Raw genomic sequence first — 20,662 nt, forward strand, 5'->3', positions numbered from 1 at the left:
TCGATCTCGTGACACCATTTTCTCTGATTTCCATAAATTTTGTTAACATCCCTGAATTTATCCATTGGTCGTATATTACCCAATTAAGGCAATAAAAGACAATGAAAAATAATATGTAATAATTTTCGACACTAGTTGACTTTATTTACTTCCTTGTGATAAGATGTTATGAGGGAAATAAATTCGTTGTTATGATATTTCTCTTTAATTCACCATATTTTAACATCATTCCAAATGTTTTCCATTAAATATCAACTCGAAAATTGGAAGATACATAGTTCAGTCAATTATAGTAAATAACATAATGAGCGGAAATTTAAACAATTATGGTGGAGAAAATTGACGCCAAACTCCTTCTCTGACAACCTCAATATTCCTTGGGAAGCTGAGGCTGAATACCAGTAGGTAAGACCTAATGTGATTATCCATATCTCAGAGAAGACATCCAGAACTCAGTCGTATAGGAGATCACTTGTAATTACTCATCTATAAGGCAAAATAAGACTGTGTCACAGGGTCAGCCAAAGACCTAAACAAGAGACGCGCGCAGAGGGAGCTCGGGCTATGGGGGGGAAGTACTCGATAGGTTTACTCTCCCGTCATATTTTCCACTGGCTGGGAACCTTAGGCAACCAAGAAGGCCTTATTGCTTATCTATGGGCATTATGATCTCTCTATTCTACTCGGATGTTTGACCCCCATACTTGGGGCAAGCTGACCATGATTTTATGTGTAGTTTGCCCCTCCAATTTTTATATTTTTTTCGCGTTTTATTGCCGATATTTTTATGATTTTCAGACATATGAAAGTATAAGAATAAACTTGTCTTATTTCTCTATCAAACATATATTCCTGTCAGGCGTATTATCAGTATTAATGTGGAGCATAGATAGGGAATTGCTCACAATAGCCAAGCTATTATCTCATATTATTCCTTCAAGTAACTCATACATGATGCTCAAGATCATTATATCTTGAGGAAACTACACTTTGATATGAAACTTCAGCTTAATCTTTGATGCACTGTAGCCTTTCAAAATGGACAAGGGCTTTATATGGAAGTGAAGTATTAGGTGTTGAAATTAGGGTGTGTCCCCAGAACCAGTAACCAATTACCTATTTCTGCAGATTCAGGAACTGGAAGAGATAAGTTTAAGCAGGAATTAGCATTTTTGTCTGATACTTCATTCAGTCATTTGACAGGAGAGGTTGTCATCTTTAATTTTTGAAATTGACGCAATCTAAAGTCCAAAGCCCAACCTAAATTCTAACCTAAACGCACGTGATGTGATCACATGTGAACTCGGATATCCAGGCTCCCAAGCCTGCAGAAATCAGGAAAGGGTTACTGATTGCAGAGACACTTCCTTGAAATTTAAGTAAAATCACAATATTATACGACAGAATTTCCCTCGAGTCATCCCCTTATAATGATTATACCATTGAGTAGCATAATGGTTGGTAAGAATGGGATTTAATTTTGTTTTGGTTGGTGATCATATGGTTATCATATTCCCACTGATTAGAATATTAACAAGAATTCCAATGAATCTTAACATTCAGAGTTAGAATCGGGTTGATAATTGATTTTTTCAAACATTTTGCAAAAATTTGAAATCTCATATTGTCAAAAAGAGTTTGGCATTTGTAGATGATCTTCATAAAATGCAAATCAGCAGCTTGAATTATTTGTAACATTCCAGCATTACATAAATTACAGTTGTCTTCATTGTTTCACGGATTTAACCTGAGTTAGCTTTAGCAAAAATAAACTTATTTATGTTTGTCATTTCCTTTCCCCCATTAAACTTCTCCCCAGTTTTGTGAGATGATATAATGTAATAGACTATAGTATAGTAGCTTATTCTTGCTGGAATATACTGCAGGACACAATAGGAACATGTTTGGGAAAGTTTATTAAGAAAAAATATGAATTCTTGAGTGGAGCAGCTGAGATATGCTTCTCTTTAGGTATACCTTTCACATTCCTAGTAAAAGATACACTATATTTCAGTTTTGTGTACTAGATGTTAATTCTGAAGGGATTACATCATATAAAAGAATTTTTGGGAAGAAACTCGTTATCAGAGGTGTGGTAGAATGATTATTTATTGTTATCACTGTTGTTGTGTTATTACTTTGTTTATTACTATTATTTTATTATTATTATCGTTATAATACATCATGCATTATACATGGCATCTAGGGATTGGATATTGGATGTGCGCAAATGATGACTTAAGAAATCTGTAAAATTTTGTGTTAGAGTTTTTATCAGGACAAACCTCTTTATGTTATTAAGTCTTTCTTTTATTTCTGACTTTGCAAGCTTACCATGCACTTAAGAAAGTAGACTTGACAAGTGTAATTGAAGAGGGCTTCAGAGTTTGGTAAGCATCCTAAAAGTAGAACTCCAACTCGATCACCAAGCCCATTCTCTGTTATCTGGAACAGCATCTGGATTTTTGTTTCTTTTCCTCTTTGATGACCCTCCATCCACACCAATACCTTCTATCTACTTCTGTTGCCTCAACCTCATCTTTGCTTGGTGCCACCTGTACCACTTGTGTAACTGCGACCCTTTACTTATCCTACATAATGCATCAAGGAACTTACAAAAGAAGGATTTTGGAAAAGTACTATGATTTCATTATATGTCATTAACCCTGTGATGAGGCAACTGCAGTCATTTTTGTTGCACAATGGAGGTGAAGTTCAAAATATTAAAGAAAAATATCTCCTCAGGTTTGTTCTTGTAATTGATTAGAGCATGATTTTTTTTATCAGTGTTATATAAAACTCAACTTGGTGAGTCATTGTTTGTGACTGCTGGACACTCTTTAACCTATGCTGCACCACTACTAGGCATACAAGGTTCTCTGAGTATTTTCAGGCATACCAAGTTAGTCATGTGGTATTCTTGTTTCTGTCATTGACAGAAATTATCATTACTGGTTTTACATTGGTAATATTTTTAACTTTTAAGAGTGAAACAGCAGCAAAAATTATCACTTAACAGAATGGCAAAGATTTTGTACAAGTGTCTTCAACATCTCCGCATGTACTGACCAGTATATGGAAACAGTTTAGGCCTGTAGTGTCTTAAAACAGTGCTTGAGATACCACTACGAGCAGAACCAATCAGTCCAAGAATTAGTTCTCATATGAGGCCTACCGCCACCTAGTTTTATTAGATTTTTTTTTCATACCGTCAACCAGCTTCTATAAGTTAATAATTTCTTTTATGTACATATGATATTTAAGCCTACATTGAATATGGTATACACTGTGTTAAGATTACAAAACACTCAGACAATAATCTTTGGGCCTACATTTAAGAGATCCATAAATTTTAGAAAGTCACTCGCTGCTTGATCTCAAACATTGTAAGTGTTTGAATCTTAACCCTTATGAAGTTTTTCTTACTTTTTATTTCTGCAGTTATCTGGAACAGCATCAGAAGTACTAGTTTCTTTTTCTCTGTATTTTAGGCAGATCATAATGTAGCATTTTGTTCTATTGAATATGTTTTTGTCCGCATTATGTCTGTGTATGATTATACATTCTTTCTTAGTTGCACTACTAAGGAGTTTTGTATAATGAGATGCTGTTGCTGTTAGGTTATATGCCCCAAGTGTGCTTCAGTTTTGATTAATTTATCCCAGAGTGTACATGCTGTGGAGAGCTTAGGCTTTTGCTTTTTTTTCAAGTGTCAAGAAATCCTGTGGCATTGCTCAGAATATTGCTGGAGATTTTAGTATTTCCTTATAGCTATCCTATTTGAAGAAGAGGCCAGTTTCTTACTTTGTAACAAATTCCTTTCTGTAAAAGGAGACAAGATTGCTTCTGCTAAAATCTCTTCGCTTTTTCTTCCTTGTTTGCCATTTCTCACCAGGAACATACAAAAAATTTTTTTTTACCATTTCTCACCAGGAACATACAAAAAAAATATTATTAGTTCATTATCCATTCTTTAGCTGTTTGTAATGCACAGAAACCACAGATAAAGTATCAAGGGAAATTTTATGTAAGGAAACAGGGGAAGAAAATTGAATAGTGGAATAGTAATCTCTTTAAATAGTGTGTGCAGTTTGAAAATGTTTGACAGACCACCAAGTTGGTAACTAGTGTGGATGGTAACAAAAGTGCAGAAGATTGAAAAGAGCCCTAGTTTTCCCCTGACACAGTTTCCATTATTGATAGTGAAACCAGTTAGTCAGCTCCTTAGAAGCTGTTGTGAAGGGCTGCTTTTCTTGTGTACTAGACAATTAATGTGTGTCATGTAATATGAGATGGAGCATTTGCACGTGTGGGATAGTGAATAAATTGGGTCATCAGCTAGCAAAAGTAGAATCACATTGTTCATCTTCTTGATTAGATTATTCCTTACTGTGGTTGTTATTTTCACCAACAGTGAAGTTGATTAAGCATCAAATTTTATATTCTTGGCTGCACTACTGTACATATGCAGCATTTGTAAACAGCAGTCTGACAGTATGTCATAGTCTTGTATCTCAGTTCCATTCTTCAAAGGAATTATGTAAGTACAGTGCTGAAAATGAACTGGAGTTTGATTATATATGGGAAACCATCAAATGGGCTACAAACCTGCCAGACTTCTGCATACCTGCTAATCGCACAGACTTAGTGAGTGTTATCTGGTCAGCTTTCTTATGTCAGTAATTATGATCCTGTTCACTACTCAGATATATGCTTTCTGTAGCGATTGAAGAGTGCTGGAGACATTCAGGGCAAAATTTTGAAATGACACGTCGTTTAACTCTCAGCTGAACCATTTAGTTCTCATCAAGTCATTTAACTTTGAACTGAACCATTTATATTGAATATTTGGTGTTAAGAAACAAATTTGGATTTCTTTAAAGTGAACTCATTTAATGTTGGGGAAACTTTTCCTTATAAATGAATATCAAGCATTTGATGGCTTTTATGAAATTATTACTCTCCTTTGCATTTTGTTCTGTTAGCATGGAATATTAAGGTCAGGGCTTTTTAACCCTTTGTCTTTCTGGAAGGAAATACTGTCTTTCCCCACTCTTTTCTCAGTTATATGGCAACTGTTCACTCTTTTTAGGCCCACCCTTGGCCAGTCACAGACCACCAAAGAGATGACATTCCACTTGATCTCAAGACATGCAACCAGGCCAGCTTTTTCCATCTCTTGGATTAATATCTGTTCTCTTCTTTTTATATAGTATTATGTGATTTGTAACATGTTTGTAAGTGTATATTGTTTATGTACCGAGTGCTACTGGACTCAACCTGATTGAGGTTGCATTGCAAGTAAAAAATCACCTTTGGTGAGGATGTATCATTAGGAGTCCAGTTTCATCAAAGAACTTTTCATTGTAAAGGAGTCTACGTTTCCCTGATACCTTCTCTGTATCAACTACGACCACTTTTTTCATTGATGCCTGTGACTTGCAAATAACAAAGCTTTCAGTGGCCAAAAGCCAGTAGGTCAGTGTCATCATCTTTGTGGAGGTCTCTAATTGGCTGAAGGTGGGCCCAGAATAAGTGAGCAGCAGCTAAGTAGTTCAGAAAATTGTGAAGGGAAGTAACACCAGTGGTTCCCAGTAGGAAGACAGAACCGGAAAGTCCTAATTCCAATATTCCTAAAGTATATCTTAAGGGTATATCTCAAGGTCACTGGACATTGCTTGGAGAGTTTTTTTTTTTATTTCAGAATCTCCTTTTATATTAGCTGCTTAACTTCCAGAAATGAACTTCAAGTGAGGCATTCATGGCTAACTGGACTAATAGAAGATTGGGCATTAGAGGGTTTCATTGAAACCTCTATTACCACAGAATTCAAGAACAAGTCTTTGCAGAATTAATGAACTCTGCTCAGTGCTAAGATGAAAGGTCAGTGATAAATTTATCAGTAATGTTCTCTTGCTTGGTGTGGGAGGTTGTTGCTAGTCTGACTTGTAATATATTTTTTGATGTCACTGAAATTTCAGGTCACTTATTCAAAACATACACATAACATTCTCATGTTGTGTTAGAGGGAGATATATACTTTAGAATAGAATTATTTAAGCAAAGCATATTGATGCTACCTTTCAAAATCACAAGGTCATTTCATGTAGTATAGGAGTTATGGCCCATTGTCATTTCTCTGATCCCCAGCTTACAAAATATCTTTTTGTGTTTTATTCACAAAATATATACCTGCATCTACCACCAATGTTATTATGAACGAATGAAGGGTCCATAATTTCATTAGGAATATTTATGAATTCGTGTACAGTAATTTATACTAAAGGAACATATGTATAGTAACTGGACTTGTATTGATAGAATATGTTTATGTACATTGCTGAGATGAGGAACCAGCAAATGAAAAACAAGGGAGTGAATCATTTGAGGTGGCATACAGTATATTTATGAATTTATGTACAGTATTTTACAGTAATTCATACTAGATGAACACATGTATAGTAACTAGAATTGTATTGGTAAATTATGTTTATGTGCATTGCAAAAATGAGGAACCAGGAAATTAGAAACAAGGGAGTGAATTGTTTGAGGTGGCAAACTAACAAAAAGACACATTTGATAAGTGTAAACAAATGTGTTTATTAGATTCAAAATATTGGCTTGTAGGGTGCCCTTTTACTGAATAAGCTATCTGGTTCTTTAGTTGAAGAGTTGCTTTAAACTTTTTTACTGAATGAATAAAGATTAGATTTATAATTTTGACATTTACTTAATTGATGTTATAGTTTTAACTATGTTACCTTTCTGGTAATAGTCTTTGAGTATATTTAACTCTCATGTTATATGAATAATCAAAGGATTCAAATAGGTCTTTTTCTTTTTTTATAAGAATCTAATAGAATGATGATGCAGTGATGTTTTAATTGTTTGATGATGTAAGTCTAGTTTACGGTCTGTAGCAGCACAGCGAGCAGGAAAGTTTGTTGTGTCCTGAGACTGCTCACCCACCACAGATTTAATTAGCATGCTATTTTTTTTTTTACTAGTGCATTCCCCATTTAAGTCAAAGGAAAGCAGTATTGTACACCATGTACAGGTATGAAATTGCTATTAAACTACAATAATCATATTGCTGCCTGTATTCATCTGTGATTCAGTACATTTCATTTGTACAATGCCTTTGCTCCCCATGATTGTTAGTGAATGAGGTTCCCTTATGTTTCTTTATGTATGAAAGTCATTCTAGGAAAACATTGACCATTATGATAGGGCAAAAGTCATAGATATTAACTTTCTTTGTAGTGAAGCTTCATGAAGTGAAGCTTTGTGTGATGTGGATCCTCTGTATATGGAGCAAAAATCAATATAGCTGTTTTGTATTGTCGATGACTATACATTCTAGAAAGAAGAGAAAAATAGATGAAAATTCATTCTTGGTAACAAACAAGAGATTAAAGAAAGTATTTCTGGACTAAAACCTTCACAGTATGGAAGAAACAAAGTGATTAAATCTTCAAGAATACCATGAAATACGTCAAGTTTGCGGTAATCAATATAAAAAGACAGAGACCCTTTTTTATTTTTTCGGGGTGAGTATTAAAATCTTTAAGAGAAGAGTAACTAAAAGTAATTCATGTTGAACCCAAGATTAAGTTATGCTGTATGCATAATTGCAGAGAATAACAAAAATGTATCGTGAAACAAGCAGCATATGCATTAAGCACAACTGGCTAGTCCTGTCTCATGGCAGAGTCATGTCATGGGTGCTTATAAGATGAGAGGCATTCCTTGTATTTTTTTCACATAAACCTGCAAAGATCTTATATTCATGCTTCATTTTGGCGGGCCCAGCTGTTTGGGATTCAAATAAGATATTCATCACAGAAATCAAAGGACAGCTGTTTGCCTTTCATTACACATCTTTTGTATATGATAGGTGTATTTCTTAGATGGAAATATTATCAGTGTTTTGTGAGCACTTTTGTATATGATAGGTGTATTTCTCAGATGGAAATATTATCACAGTGTATTGCGAGCATAGGAATAATGTATATATGCAGATATTATAAAGATATACACTTTTTCTTCAGGCTGAGCCCTTTGAGTATCAGAAAGAGAGAGAGAGAGAGAGCATTTGCTCAAAGGCAGGTGAAAATACTGTTTTACCTTCATAATATGAGAAGGTAGCTACTAGAATTTCACCCTCTTTGACCATTTTGATATCTCTTACGATAGCTATGAGATTGTTGGTGTGGAGGCACACAAGGAGCCTCATGGATACCAGTTCATGTCACTCACTTGAAGTGTACTATGCACTTATCACTTTTAGCAGCAAAAACTGAATTCAGTCATATTTACAGTGCTAACCTGTTGACCATTGCTCCTGCCTTTTTTTTTTTTCCAGAGATATCATATATGTACCCTTATTAATATATGGTTATATGAATTGTAAGTTCTTTGCAGAAGCTTATAAGACTCCTTCAGATATTTACTGTAGAGAGTATTATTTGCTGTTGATAAGATTTTTTTTTTTATTATTATACTTTGTTGCTGTCTCCTGCGAGGTAGCACAAGGAAACAGACAAAAGAATGGCCCAACCACCCACATACACATTTATATACATACACATCCATATACACACATACATACCTATACATTTCTTTCTTTTTTTTTTTTTTTTTTTTTTTTTTTTTTTTTTTTTTTAGCTGTCTCCTGCGTTTGCGAGGTAGCGCAAGGAAACAGACGAAAGAAATGGCCCAGTCCACCCCCATACACATGTATATACATACATGTCCCCTTACGCAAGTATACATACCCATACATCTCAATGTACACATATATATACACACACAGACATATACATATATACACATGCACACAATTCATACTGTCTGCCTTTATTCATTCCCATCGCCACCTCGCCACACATGGAATAACATCCCCCTCCCCCTCATGTGTGCGAGGTAGCGCTAGGAAAAGACAACAAAGGCCCCATTCGTTCACACTCAGTCTCTAACTGTCATGCAGTAATGGCTGAAACCACAGCTCCCTCTCCATATCCAGGCCCCACAAAACTTTCCATGGTTTACCTCAGATGCTTCACATGCCCTGGTTCAATCCATTGACAGCACGTCGACCCCGGTATACCACATCATTCCAGTTCACTCTATTCCTTGCACGCCTTTCACCTTCCTGCATGTTCAGGCCCCGATTGCTCAAAATCTTTTTCTTTCCATCCTTCCACCTCTAGTGTGGTCTCCCACTCCTCCTCGTTCCCTCCACCTCTGACACATATATCCTCTTTGTCAATCTTTCCTCACTCACTCTCTCCACGTGACCAAACCACTTCAATACACCTCCCTCCGCTCTCTCAACCACACTTTTTTTTATTACCACACCTCTCTCTTACCCTTTCACCACTTCCTCGATCAAAGATAAGATATTACATGTTATTTTAAGGTGCTTCTTTGCTCATTAAGAGTTTGATAGTAATGTCATAGCAAAACAATGTCTGATTTATATCCCACCAACTGGCAGATATGTTTCAATTTATATCCCACCCTCTGGTGGTCAGTTTAAAAGTAGAAGCACACAGCATTAAGGATTAACTTTCGTCTTGATTTGTCACTGTATTTTTGAGGTTATTACTGTAGCAGTGAAATCAGGAGAGCTTAGAAGGTATGATAATGGCTAGAAACTCATAACTGTAGTCAGAACCATGGGTCTTGGGTCACTCTCCTTAGGTCATTCAGTTAACAGCTAAGCTAACTGCTAAGCTAGTGTGTTGGATAAGGAGCATGGTGATGGAATATTGGGAAATCAAATGTTTCACATCACTACTGGTAGCTTTATGAAGAAAAAATTAGGCATGCCAAACACTAACATTATTTCTAAAGGCATAGGAAAACATCACCATCAGTTGAAATAGTTACTGAATCAGATAATTCAAAGGATGACATGAACATGCTTGGGTTACCTTCTTCTCCCTTCCAGTAAATCTATCTCATTTCACCACTACCTCAAGCCCTCATTACCACATTTGATGGTGTTTTCAAAAGATTCTATCAAGAGTAGATGATGAGAGAGTATGATAATTCATTGTTCATATAATGTTTCATGTATATTTCATACTGAAAAGTTAGGTTTGGAAAAAAATGATCTTCAAATGAACCTCCAGTATGTAATGGATTACAATTATTAATTTCATGATAGGTTTTCCAGGAACTTAACCTTGATGCTAATTGGGAGCTTGCAGTAATGGATTTATGGACTGTCTAGAAAGTCCACATTTGAAAAAAGAAATTACCAGTAGTTTTGAAAAGTTTCTGTTAATTTAGCTAAAAAGAAGCTGAAATAAGGAGAATGACCAGGTACTGGTGGACATGAATGCTGTTTTCAATGCACTTAATTAAAGTTGTCAGAAAATGTGTACTTACATCTTGCCAAAGGTATGGAAACTATCCCTCTGTGAAAATTTGATGTTAGACTAAAGAAAACATTTTGATTTAGATCTTTGTCAGTTTCATAACTTTTTTAAGGTAGCTTTATTTCACAGTTTTGTTAAGATGGGTTGCAGAATAGTCTATACCTTCTGTTTACCTTCTATTTAGAAAGGTGGAACAATTAAGATGTTTGCAATCTTTGTCACTGTGTAAATCCCTTTTTCAAGATGATGTGATCCCAGAAAGTTTAAGACTTTAGGATATCTATCCCTGTGCAGTTTGAAAACAAGTTTTCAGTTGTCACATGGTGTCAAGGGATTTGGGAGAGAAAGCAGGCTGCTAATTTGCAGGTGAAGAAAACATCTTTAACTCATCCTGAGACTGTTTGAAGAATGGTTTTCTTCAGTGGTGTCTAGAAATTTTTAAAGCTTTGAAGCAGCTTTTTAAGGCTAACTAGTTTAGAGCTACCCAATGAAAATGAACTGCTTTAAAGTAGCTTTGTAAGAGTTTGGGTATGATTTCAAGAATTTTAAGGTTTTGAAGTTTGACAGATTGGCCTATCTTGTGATAAGATGGAGCTTTATATGGTAGTCAACCCTTTCAGAGTTTAAAAGGTTATTCCTGAAGCATGCATATAAATTTTGTGATACATCTGAAAAATGAATGTTTTTCAAATAAAGGAAAATTATATCTCCTGTAAGAGATGAAGGAATGTCATATAATGATAAGAGAGAGACAGAGAAACAAGTTGAATAAGCCTCATCTTTCCTGAGGATAAATAAGATCTTCTGGTGTAAGCATAATGCTCACGTAGCGTAAGGTACTTTGCAGCCTGGTGCTGACCCGTTTCAACTCTCGATTCCTTATTTATACAGTATAGTGTTTTGATGTACTTAGGTCTTCCTGTCATTATCCCTTAGATTTTCGTCATTGGTTAGTCATCTGGATTACTTGACTCCTTATCACTATGAGCAAATATAGCTTGATAGCAGTGCATTAGTAATGTCTTCCCCATGCCATTGCTGGAGGGTAGTTGAAGAGTGTATAATTGTTATATAAGGAGTCCATAGGCCTTGAATATCTCATGCCATCACTGTAGATCTTGCAAAATTAATTTGTTGGCATGGAAGTACAAAGTTTATATTTATGTTAGGTCACCTTTACTAGGAAATGTAGATTATGTAAGATTTGTCCTTTACCAGGAAATGTACATATAAATGAGATCTGTTAAAAGGTCAAAGTTATGTTGAAGATGGATGTCAAAATATGTGATAAAACCAGCCAAGGGGGAAATGTTTATACATGCATTTATTTTCCAGTATTAAAGGAAGATTAGGAAAGTAAAGAATGATCCTGCCAGTATAAACAAGCAGATAGCAGAGATGATTTGAAAGTGTTGGCATTGCGTATCAAAAAGATCCATGAACCATGAGCTTAAATATGAAGACCTTTTAGTGGTCCAGAATATTCCCATTCATCCTGGAATGAGGAAGTTTTGGCCTTCCAAGTAGGAAAGGAAACTTGGAAATATGGAGCAATGGCTCTTGGACTAAGCATAGCACCATAGATTCTTAACATTAATTTCAACCCCATTAACAAGACTATGTTACTAAAAGTGGTCTTGTTGATGTATCTTGTTAATTCTTTGACTCTATCAGTCAGAATGAGAATGTACATGGCAAAGCTGCATAATTAAAGAGGTTTTCCTGAAAACAGATTTCATCATAAATCAGGGAAAACCTCATATTGTTCAAGAACAGAAGCTCATCTAGCACAAGAGCAGTTAGTGCTCCCAAGCACATTAGCTTCACTTACCAGCAGAAAAAGTTATAGTTTATAAAGAAACAACTGCAGTCCTTGTTGATTGAAGAGTGGTATCTTACTGCCAGCTGGATTATGCACTGAAAAAATCCGGTGTGACAGGAGTTTCAACCACACAGCAGTTGCTTGACAAAAGGTGGATGAACAGGTTCTCCCCATTGAAATATAGAGATGCCTTTTTTCCACTGGTAAAAGCAGGCTCTGATTGTGGTTGTCTCAGATGAAAGATATGATGATAGATAGGGAAATAGAATTCAACAGTAATTGATTTGATTTCAGGTGTCTGTAGACTCATTTCTTAAGGATGGAAGAGTTACATGTTATTTGCTGAGAGTGAAGAGGAGTTGCAGAAGGTTGTAAGTGTGTTTGATGATATGAGTAAGCATAGGCAGTTGAAGATAAATGCAAGTAGAATTAAGTAATGATGTTTGAAAGGAAACAAACTGAAAGTAGGGATTTAGTAAAAATAGAGTGAAAGAAGAAAGTGAACTAAACAGTGCTTTGGATATAGGTAGAGAAAGACTGGAAGAGGTACGAGAATTTAAGTATTTAGGAGCTAGCTCATCTTGGGTAAGTTTGGTGATATGGAAGCAGAGATAAGGGAAAGAGCAGTACAGGGTAGAAGAGTCAGTGGGTCCCTTTAATAGAATAATGAAAGGTAGAAGTGTAATAATGGAAAGAAAGAGGGATTATGGGACAGCATATTCCTCCTTCCAACCCTGACCTGTGCATCAAAAACATGGACTTGGAATGAATCACAGCGGTTAAGAATCCAGGCTGTGGAAATGAGCTATTTGAGAAGAGCTTGTGGTGTGACTGGATGGAATGAAGAAAGAAATAAAGAGTAGTAGGAGAGATGTAGTATAGCAGGGAATGCAGAGTGGTAGAGTGGGTAAAACATAATACTTTGAGTTGGTTTGGGTGTGTAGAAAGAACACAAGATTGGGAGAGTGCATGATAGCAGTCAAAGGGGTTGGTGTAAGAGGAAGACCACCTATGATGGGCAAATTGAGTGGAAGAATATGGGAAGGAGAGAAATGGTGGAAGAATGCATGAAGTGGTGTATGCGATGGAGGCATGTAAGGACAGGGATATGTTGAGGCTTTTGCCATGGCCACCCCTTGATGGGAGTTCTTGGAGGGAATAGGTGTCAGAGATATTGTTAGATAGACCATTAGGACCATCTTAATGTTTTAATGTCAGAATAGAGATTGACAATTGGGATTTGTGATGGGATGTTCCATGGATGTTGTATACTCTGTCATTATCAGGAGGTGTCTTTGGATACTTCAACTTTAGAGAAAATTAGGCATGAAACTAAATGTAATATCATTTCCCTCAGAAAACATTTATGGTATGTCTGATATTTGTTTTAGAATGTTACTGTAATGTTTAGTTATTTTCTGTTGTGTCACTGTAGCACTAAGAATGATATAACAAGAGATTGGTACATTAAATATGTTGAAAAATTAAGACGCTAAAGGAGAACTGAAATTTTATTTATAGATACGTACTTGGATATGTAATTGCATGTGTGACCTCTTGCAACATGGGTATGTAATGTTTATAATTGTTCTGAAGTAAGGAAAATGAAACATAATGATTGTAGTTTCCCGAACAGAACTTCAAGTATAAATGTAATGATAGAGTTAAGGGAGGATTATAAAAGAGACATGAGTTTGTTTGTCTTGTTGAGACTCCAATAAGTTGACAGACAGGTCACCACCAACAGAGGAAAGTAACAAAGATGATAAAGAACCCAAAAACAGTGATGACTGCTTGTTTTGTTTTTTCTGTCTCTAAACTGTCGTAGCCTAACTCACATACATTATGGTGAATGATCAGTGAGAGTGAAATTTTAGTGGATACACCCTAATGTGTGTAAAAATTCTTTTGACCCACATGTGAACAAATGCTCTCTCTTTCTCTTTCACCAGTGCCTATGTGGATCAATCAGCTTCTCATAGAGAAATAGTTCATTTTACTCCAAAGCTTATGATTCGAAGAAAACATTTTAGGTATCTTTATCATATTTAAGATTTAATTAGAAATCAGTTGCTTTGGCTATCTCATGTCACTGTAAGTTACCTGAAACTTTAATAATTTTTTTTTTTATTACAGGAAGTGAATGATGCAAGGGAAAAAATCACCTAATACTCATGAATGAAGGTAAACTAGAAAATCCATAATTGCAAGAGAGAAGAAGTAGAATATATGAAAACTTCATTCCTGATACACAGAAAGAACTTACGCAATGAAGAAACTTGTCTTGGAGAAGAATTAGGTTTAAAGATCTTTCATCAGATTTGAATCTACTTGGATATAATGAGTGATATGATGCCTTCTAGTGCATATGCTATTCAGAATCAGTTGAATTTATCAATCCCACATCCCTTACAGCCAGAGGATTTGATGTTACCATCTATTCATGGCAAAAATTTTGTCTGCAGGTGTAGCAAAATATTCTCAAATAAAGCTGATTTTACACGGCACATAAGAGTTCACACCGGGGAGAGACCTCATAAGTGTCCCATTTGTGAAAAAGAATTTTCTCTGAAAGGTAATCTCACAAAACATATGCAGCTTCACACAGATCAGAAGTCTTACTGCTGCCCTGATTGCAGCAAAGCATTCCATAAAAAAGTATATCTTGATCAGCATATGAGGATTCATACAGGCGAAAAGCCCTTTAAATGTACATTTTGTGACCGAGCATTTTCCCTTAAAGGTAACCTTGTTCAGCATGTTAAGTTGCACACTGACAGAAAGTCATATCAGTGTCCCGAATGTGATAAACTTTTTCTCAAGAAGAGCTACCTGCGTCAGCATATGCGGATACATACTGGAGATAGACCTCACAAATGTCCGCAGTGTAAGAAGGCATTTTCTTTGAAGGGTAACCTAGTTCAGCACATGAAAAGACATACTGGTGAGAAGCCATATGCTTGCTCTGAATGTGGAAAAGCTTTTGCTTTGAGAGGTGCCCTGAAAGAACATGATAAAGTTCACGGTGATGAGAAACCATATATATGCCCAGAATGTAATAAAGCATTCAAAAAGAAAGTTTACTTAGTGCAACACTCAAGAGTTCATACTGGTGAGAAGCCATTTACTTGCTCTGAATGTGGTAAGTCATTTTCTCAGAGAAGTATTCTAAATCAGCACCTGAAGCGACATCGAGAAAAATCCTTCAAATGTGCAGAATGTCATAAACTGTTCCTGAAGAAAATTTATTTACCAATTAAAAAGCAGAAGCATGTTAGAATGGGTCCTTTCAAGTGTAGTGATTGTGAGAAAGAAGAAGAGGAAGAGCTGCTTGTGAAACCAGATATTGATGAAGATCTTCTGTTACATGTTAATGAACAAATGTACAACTGCAGTGCTACAGAAGAGGAGTATCCCCAGAATACTGACCTGTCACTTGAGAGTAAGTTTATACCTCCTCCAGAATCAGTTGAGAGGAATGAGCATATGCCACATGCTGAGTGTGATAGTAGGAACATAATGACAAAAAATGGTAAATATTTTTGTGAATTGTTACATTCAAATCGACCATATACCCAACACAAGTTAGGTAGTTCACAAAAATTCAGTAATGTAGGCCATGATCCAGATTATACTCTGTTTTCCTCATCAGGGAGTACATCATCTGTGAAAGAGGTCTTTGTTCAAGAAGAGGAAGGAAGATTGTAGAGAAACAAATGATATTCTCCACAAAATACAAGATTATTGGTAATAGTACAAATTTGAATGAGAATTTCTCACTATAATTCCTTATGTTATTAAACCTCTCTCCTTTTCCCTGGTATGAATCTTTTTCTCTCCAGGGTCAGTTTTTCCCTCGAGTTATGAGAGTTTCTGTGATCCCATCGGGTTAGATGCCTTTAACCCCGTACCTTCCGGTGAGGTAAGTGCCTCTCACCATTAGCTAACCACCATTCAGTGATAGCAGCTCTAGCTTTTTTCATTCCCAATTCCCTCCAGTTAGCAGTCACCATCGCGAGCTGTCAGACTGTACCAGGTTGACCATGACCACCACAGAATTCTAAATTTAAGATCTGTTGAACTAGGTTGACTAGAATGTCTGTGGTAAATATACAATGGTTGTTGAACCCAGCACCCTTAAGAAAGTGTGAGGAGGAGTCAGCAAATCAGGGATGTTGTTACTCCTTACTATAACTAGGGTAGCACTAGAGCCTTTGCTCTTACCCGCGTTTCCTTCTAGGAAGGGCTACTTATGCCATTTCTCACCTCATGCTAGGCACTGGGAAGTCTTCTCAAATCAGCCCTTTCAAGGCAGTAAAACAAGATAATCCAGAATCCTGATAGAAAGTAGCTCCTTTTTAGTTAGGGGTCAACTCCAAATTTGGAAGTTTTTCAAAAGTCCAACATACAGATGATTTCTCATGTTGTATAGGATCTTGGTTAAAGATGGACCTTTCAGTCCACCCCTTTCAAAGAGGATTTTGGGATTGTCTTGATGCAGTGTTAAAAGGAACTTAGACAGGAAATGTTTAACTGATTTAGACATAAAAAACCTGTAAGAGGACTGGTTTTATGTATAAACTTTCTGGTCATAAGAAGGACTTAAGCATAGCAGAAGGATTCTCAATCTCTCCGTAAAGCTTTCTGGCCGAAAGTTGGACAGTCAGTCTGGAAATTCAAGGATGCTCACTAGTACATTCTCATTCTTCCTGGAATAAAGAGGCTTTTAGCTTTCAGGTTTAGGAATGCTTTGATCAGTCCCAGAACAGAACAAGTTGGATGGGGATTGGCGACAAATTTCCAGCTTGCTTTATCAAGTCTATCCCTTTCTGATTATCATTCAGAAGTCTCTGCTGTTATTACTTTTCTCTGTTATATATTTCCTGATCTAGAGAATTAGTTTCAGTTTAGACTTAGGTGTGTGGTGAACCCAGCTGTCAACCATATATCTCTGTGCCAAGAATCCTGGTTACTTTTAGTGAGTTTAGGATAAGGATCTTGGGTCATGAGACAACCTCAGTCAGGGTGAGACCTTGGGGAAAGTCTCAAGATGACCTGGAAAGTTACGTTATACCCAAGCAGTTTGAACCTTTCTCTGAGAAAATTCATTTTGGGCTATGACTGGTTTTGTTAGCTCAACCTAGCATGTGTTTCAGAGCCATGCCAGGGAGATATTTGTGGGCTCAGCCTTTACAGGAAGCTGTTTCTTGAGAGGTTTTTAAGGTTCCTCTGCACAAACAATTTCACTTGGTGCCAGTTATCATCCTGCTGGCATTGGGCTTACTTTCTGCAAGGCAGAAGATAGCTAATGTGTTATAGGATAACCTTTAAGGTATGTTCATGATCTTTACTTTTGGTTAGAAAATTTTTCTGTAACCCTCTGCGTTGATGTTGTTACGGTATCATAACTCATTGGACAAACTTAGACTGGAGAGGAAAGTGAGTTTTGAAGAATGAAAACTATTTCTCTCTGGGGCGGTGTCCTGCGAGCAGATTTTTCTGTTGCTTCCCGCCCTATCTTCCCCTCTCTTTAGAAAAACCTTTCTCTTAGCTGACAGTAGTCACCACCAGGGTGATGTCCTTGTTCTGAAGAATTATGAGGTGGTCAGCCTGGTGCACCCTGACAGCAAGCGGGACAGATGGCAACTGCTGATTGGAGGGAAGCAAGCCCAAAGTGAGCTTGAGCCACTAACACAAAATACGTAGTTAGCAAAGGGTGAGAGACATTTACCTCACTTGAAAATTGGGGAGTAAGAGGCATCTAACCCCTGGAGATCATAGAGATTCTCATTGCCCATGGGACACCACCCCAGAAAGAAACAGTTTTTCATTCTTCAAAATTCACTCTTCTCCCCTTTTTCTTTGAAAATAATCTTTTCATTGGCTGGAAAAGTTTGGCTCCTGTTTATCATATTCTCACTTTTGTGTTAAACCGGCTGCCTTCTTGGAAGAAGAATGCAAATTAGTATTACAGTATATTGATTGTACTGTTACCTTTTCATGTAGGCTTTCTACATTATCATTGAGATACAAATAATAGCGGTATTGAGATGTAATTGTAGGGCTGGATGTTTCTTAATTGGGTTTGAAATAGTTATAGCAAAAGGAACATGTGAAGGTACATGTTTAGCATGACAGCAGAATTTAGTGTGAAAATCTAATATATTTTTTAAATGTTTCTGTAGGTGTATTATGATGCTTTGAATATTAATGCCTATTGCCTATAGGTGACATTAAACTTTGTCTTAGTCTAGGAGCCAGTACAGATTAGCTCTGAACTAACTTCTGATATGATACTTATTCTCTTCATTGAAAAGATTTTTTTTTCCTTTGTAGTTTGCCAAGCTCCTTGAACCTATTATTGCAACGTGTAACTTTATTTTAGGATGCAGATATATGGAGAATTTTATCATTATGTGATGGAGTTAATGACATCTGAATACTTAGTGAACTCAGTTTACTTATTATCATCTTGTATCTTAAAGATAAGAGTACATTTGCACTCCACATCATGCAGAATGGCAAATAATCAGATGTACAGGAATTTGAGAAATGTCATAAATACCTTGTAGGCAAAAGGTTATGTGTAGAGCTCCTTTATTCCTGTAACTGAGAAGCCTCTAACATGTCATTTAAATGAACTTTTGAATTCTTTTCAAAAATTTATAATTAATAGAATTTAGTATGATGGATTTTTTATTGAAGCAAAATTTTGCTGCAGTTTCACAGGTTTAGATTTGTTCAGTCAGGATGTAAATTTTTTATTTGTAGCAAAAACAATTGTTTGCATTATTGTTTACTCTTTCTCAGAAAGTAATTTGATTGTAAATGGTACTTACTGTTCAGAATGCATGTACAGGTTGCATTAGACTTTGAGATTCATGCATTAACTTTCAATAGTGTCACTGATTTCTTACATTTTTCACTCAGGCATTTATAGTAGTTCAAACATTTTGCTTATTTGAATTGATTAGATTGGATTTTCTGAGCCTGAAAGTGAGATGAGTGTACATGTGCTCATGTATCTTTTCCAGACACTACTTTTGGTTATAGATTAAAAGTTTAAACCCTATTAATTATGGTATAATGCACCTGGAACCAATGCAAATGATTGAACAGTAGAAGGTGGTAATTCGTTGTATAAAAATCTCACGTTTTTGATGAATCCCACAGACAGTTAGCAACTCCCAACTTCAGCAGATTCCAGTAAGATTTTATCCATCCTTGCATGTTGATGTGGAGTGCTTTTTGGATTTGGCATTAAAAGAAGGTACTGTACTGGCCTCACTCATTTATAGTGGAGGTTGCATTACTAGAAAAGGCTGTTATGGGTGAATTTGGTCTAGGTGAACGTAAATTTTCCTAGTAAAAGAAGGACTCCATTCCCACCCAATGCCCAAGATTTGGCAGGAATTCTGCATTAAATTTCATGCATATCCTAGGAACATTTTTATAACAAAATATTGTAATATCATTGAGTGAACATTATGAGTGAGTATAATGTACTCACTCATACATTATCTTGTTTTCTGGCAATTGGTAATTGTTGTCTGAGCTTTGCCATACCACTTTCTAATTCATGGCTACAGTCCATACAGCTAACTTTTTTGTAACTTTTTCTAATACTGAGTTCCTCGTGTCATCATCTTGGTTGAATTTACAGTATGCTAAACTGTTTAACAACACTTAATTTTGTCTTTGTTCTTCTTGATAGCATACATGCTTCAATTCATTCATGCTGTAAGCCCTTCCAAGTGCTAAAGCTGATTCAACATTTTTAAAGTCTTCTCAATATCTTCTTTTCGGATGTTAATATCTTGGACTTTTGTATAGGCTGTCCTGCTTTTGTAGAATTTGAAGGATGCTTTAGGGGAGCTATTGCCAGTCGTAAACAGAGAAATCAAGTAGCATACCATATTCTCACAAGTTGCACATGACACTGGTATCCTGGCAGTGTGCCAGTTGTTTTCCCATGATGCATTACACACAGGAAAGGAGAAACGAGTGATGCATTTTATTTGTAAATTTAATATTTTACTTGGATAGATTTTCACTTTACTTACATTAAGAATGTCCATCATTTATCATCTGTGAATGAAACCAGTCTGTTGTTTGATAAGATATTTTTCTGCAAAATTCACAATAGTGCATTTACATTAGAAAATATCTCCTTTATCATCTTCATGAACTAAAACTACGATTTCATTATAAATATTTGACATTAAATGCCATACATACTGGCAACTTCCCAAAGTGAAGCAAATTAAAGTCCAGGAAAATAGCAAAAATGTTGATTAAAAGTATGTAAAACAAAATTATAGACAGAAAATGAGGAAAAAAAGTCTGTAGGAGGTAGTAACCGCAGAACCTGAGCAGGTGCAGAACCATAAACAGTGAATGTAAATACTGTTATGAAAGATGAAAGATAGATGATTATGAGTTGATGCCACTT

General features: G+C 36.0%; 1 protein-coding gene across 3 annotated transcripts in view; it reads left to right on the forward strand.

The window, feature by feature from the left end:
• The first annotated feature begins 321 nt into the window (after nucleotides 1–321).
• LOC139767210 (uncharacterized) overlaps nucleotides 322–20,662 on the forward strand; it is a 40,801-nt gene continuing 20,460 nt past the window's right edge. For 2 of the 3 annotated variants that reach the window (XM_071696332.1, XM_071696331.1), the window contains exons 1-3: nucleotides 322–405; nucleotides 5,738–5,883; nucleotides 14,347–15,652. In XM_071696332.1, coding sequence (XP_071552433.1) covers nucleotides 14,551–15,652 — 1,102 coding nt within the window. In that variant the 5' untranslated portion in view covers nucleotides 322–405; nucleotides 5,738–5,883; nucleotides 14,347–14,550. Of the gene's footprint in view, nucleotides 406–5,737; nucleotides 5,884–14,346; nucleotides 15,653–15,862; nucleotides 15,958–20,662 lie in introns of all 3 variants that reach the window. The other variant, XM_071696333.1, reaches the window with a different exon arrangement.

This window comes from Panulirus ornatus, chromosome 59 (genome assembly GCF_036320965.1).
Source record: "Panulirus ornatus isolate Po-2019 chromosome 59, ASM3632096v1, whole genome shotgun sequence".
Lineage (NCBI taxonomy): Eukaryota > Metazoa > Arthropoda > Malacostraca > Decapoda > Palinuridae > Panulirus > Panulirus ornatus.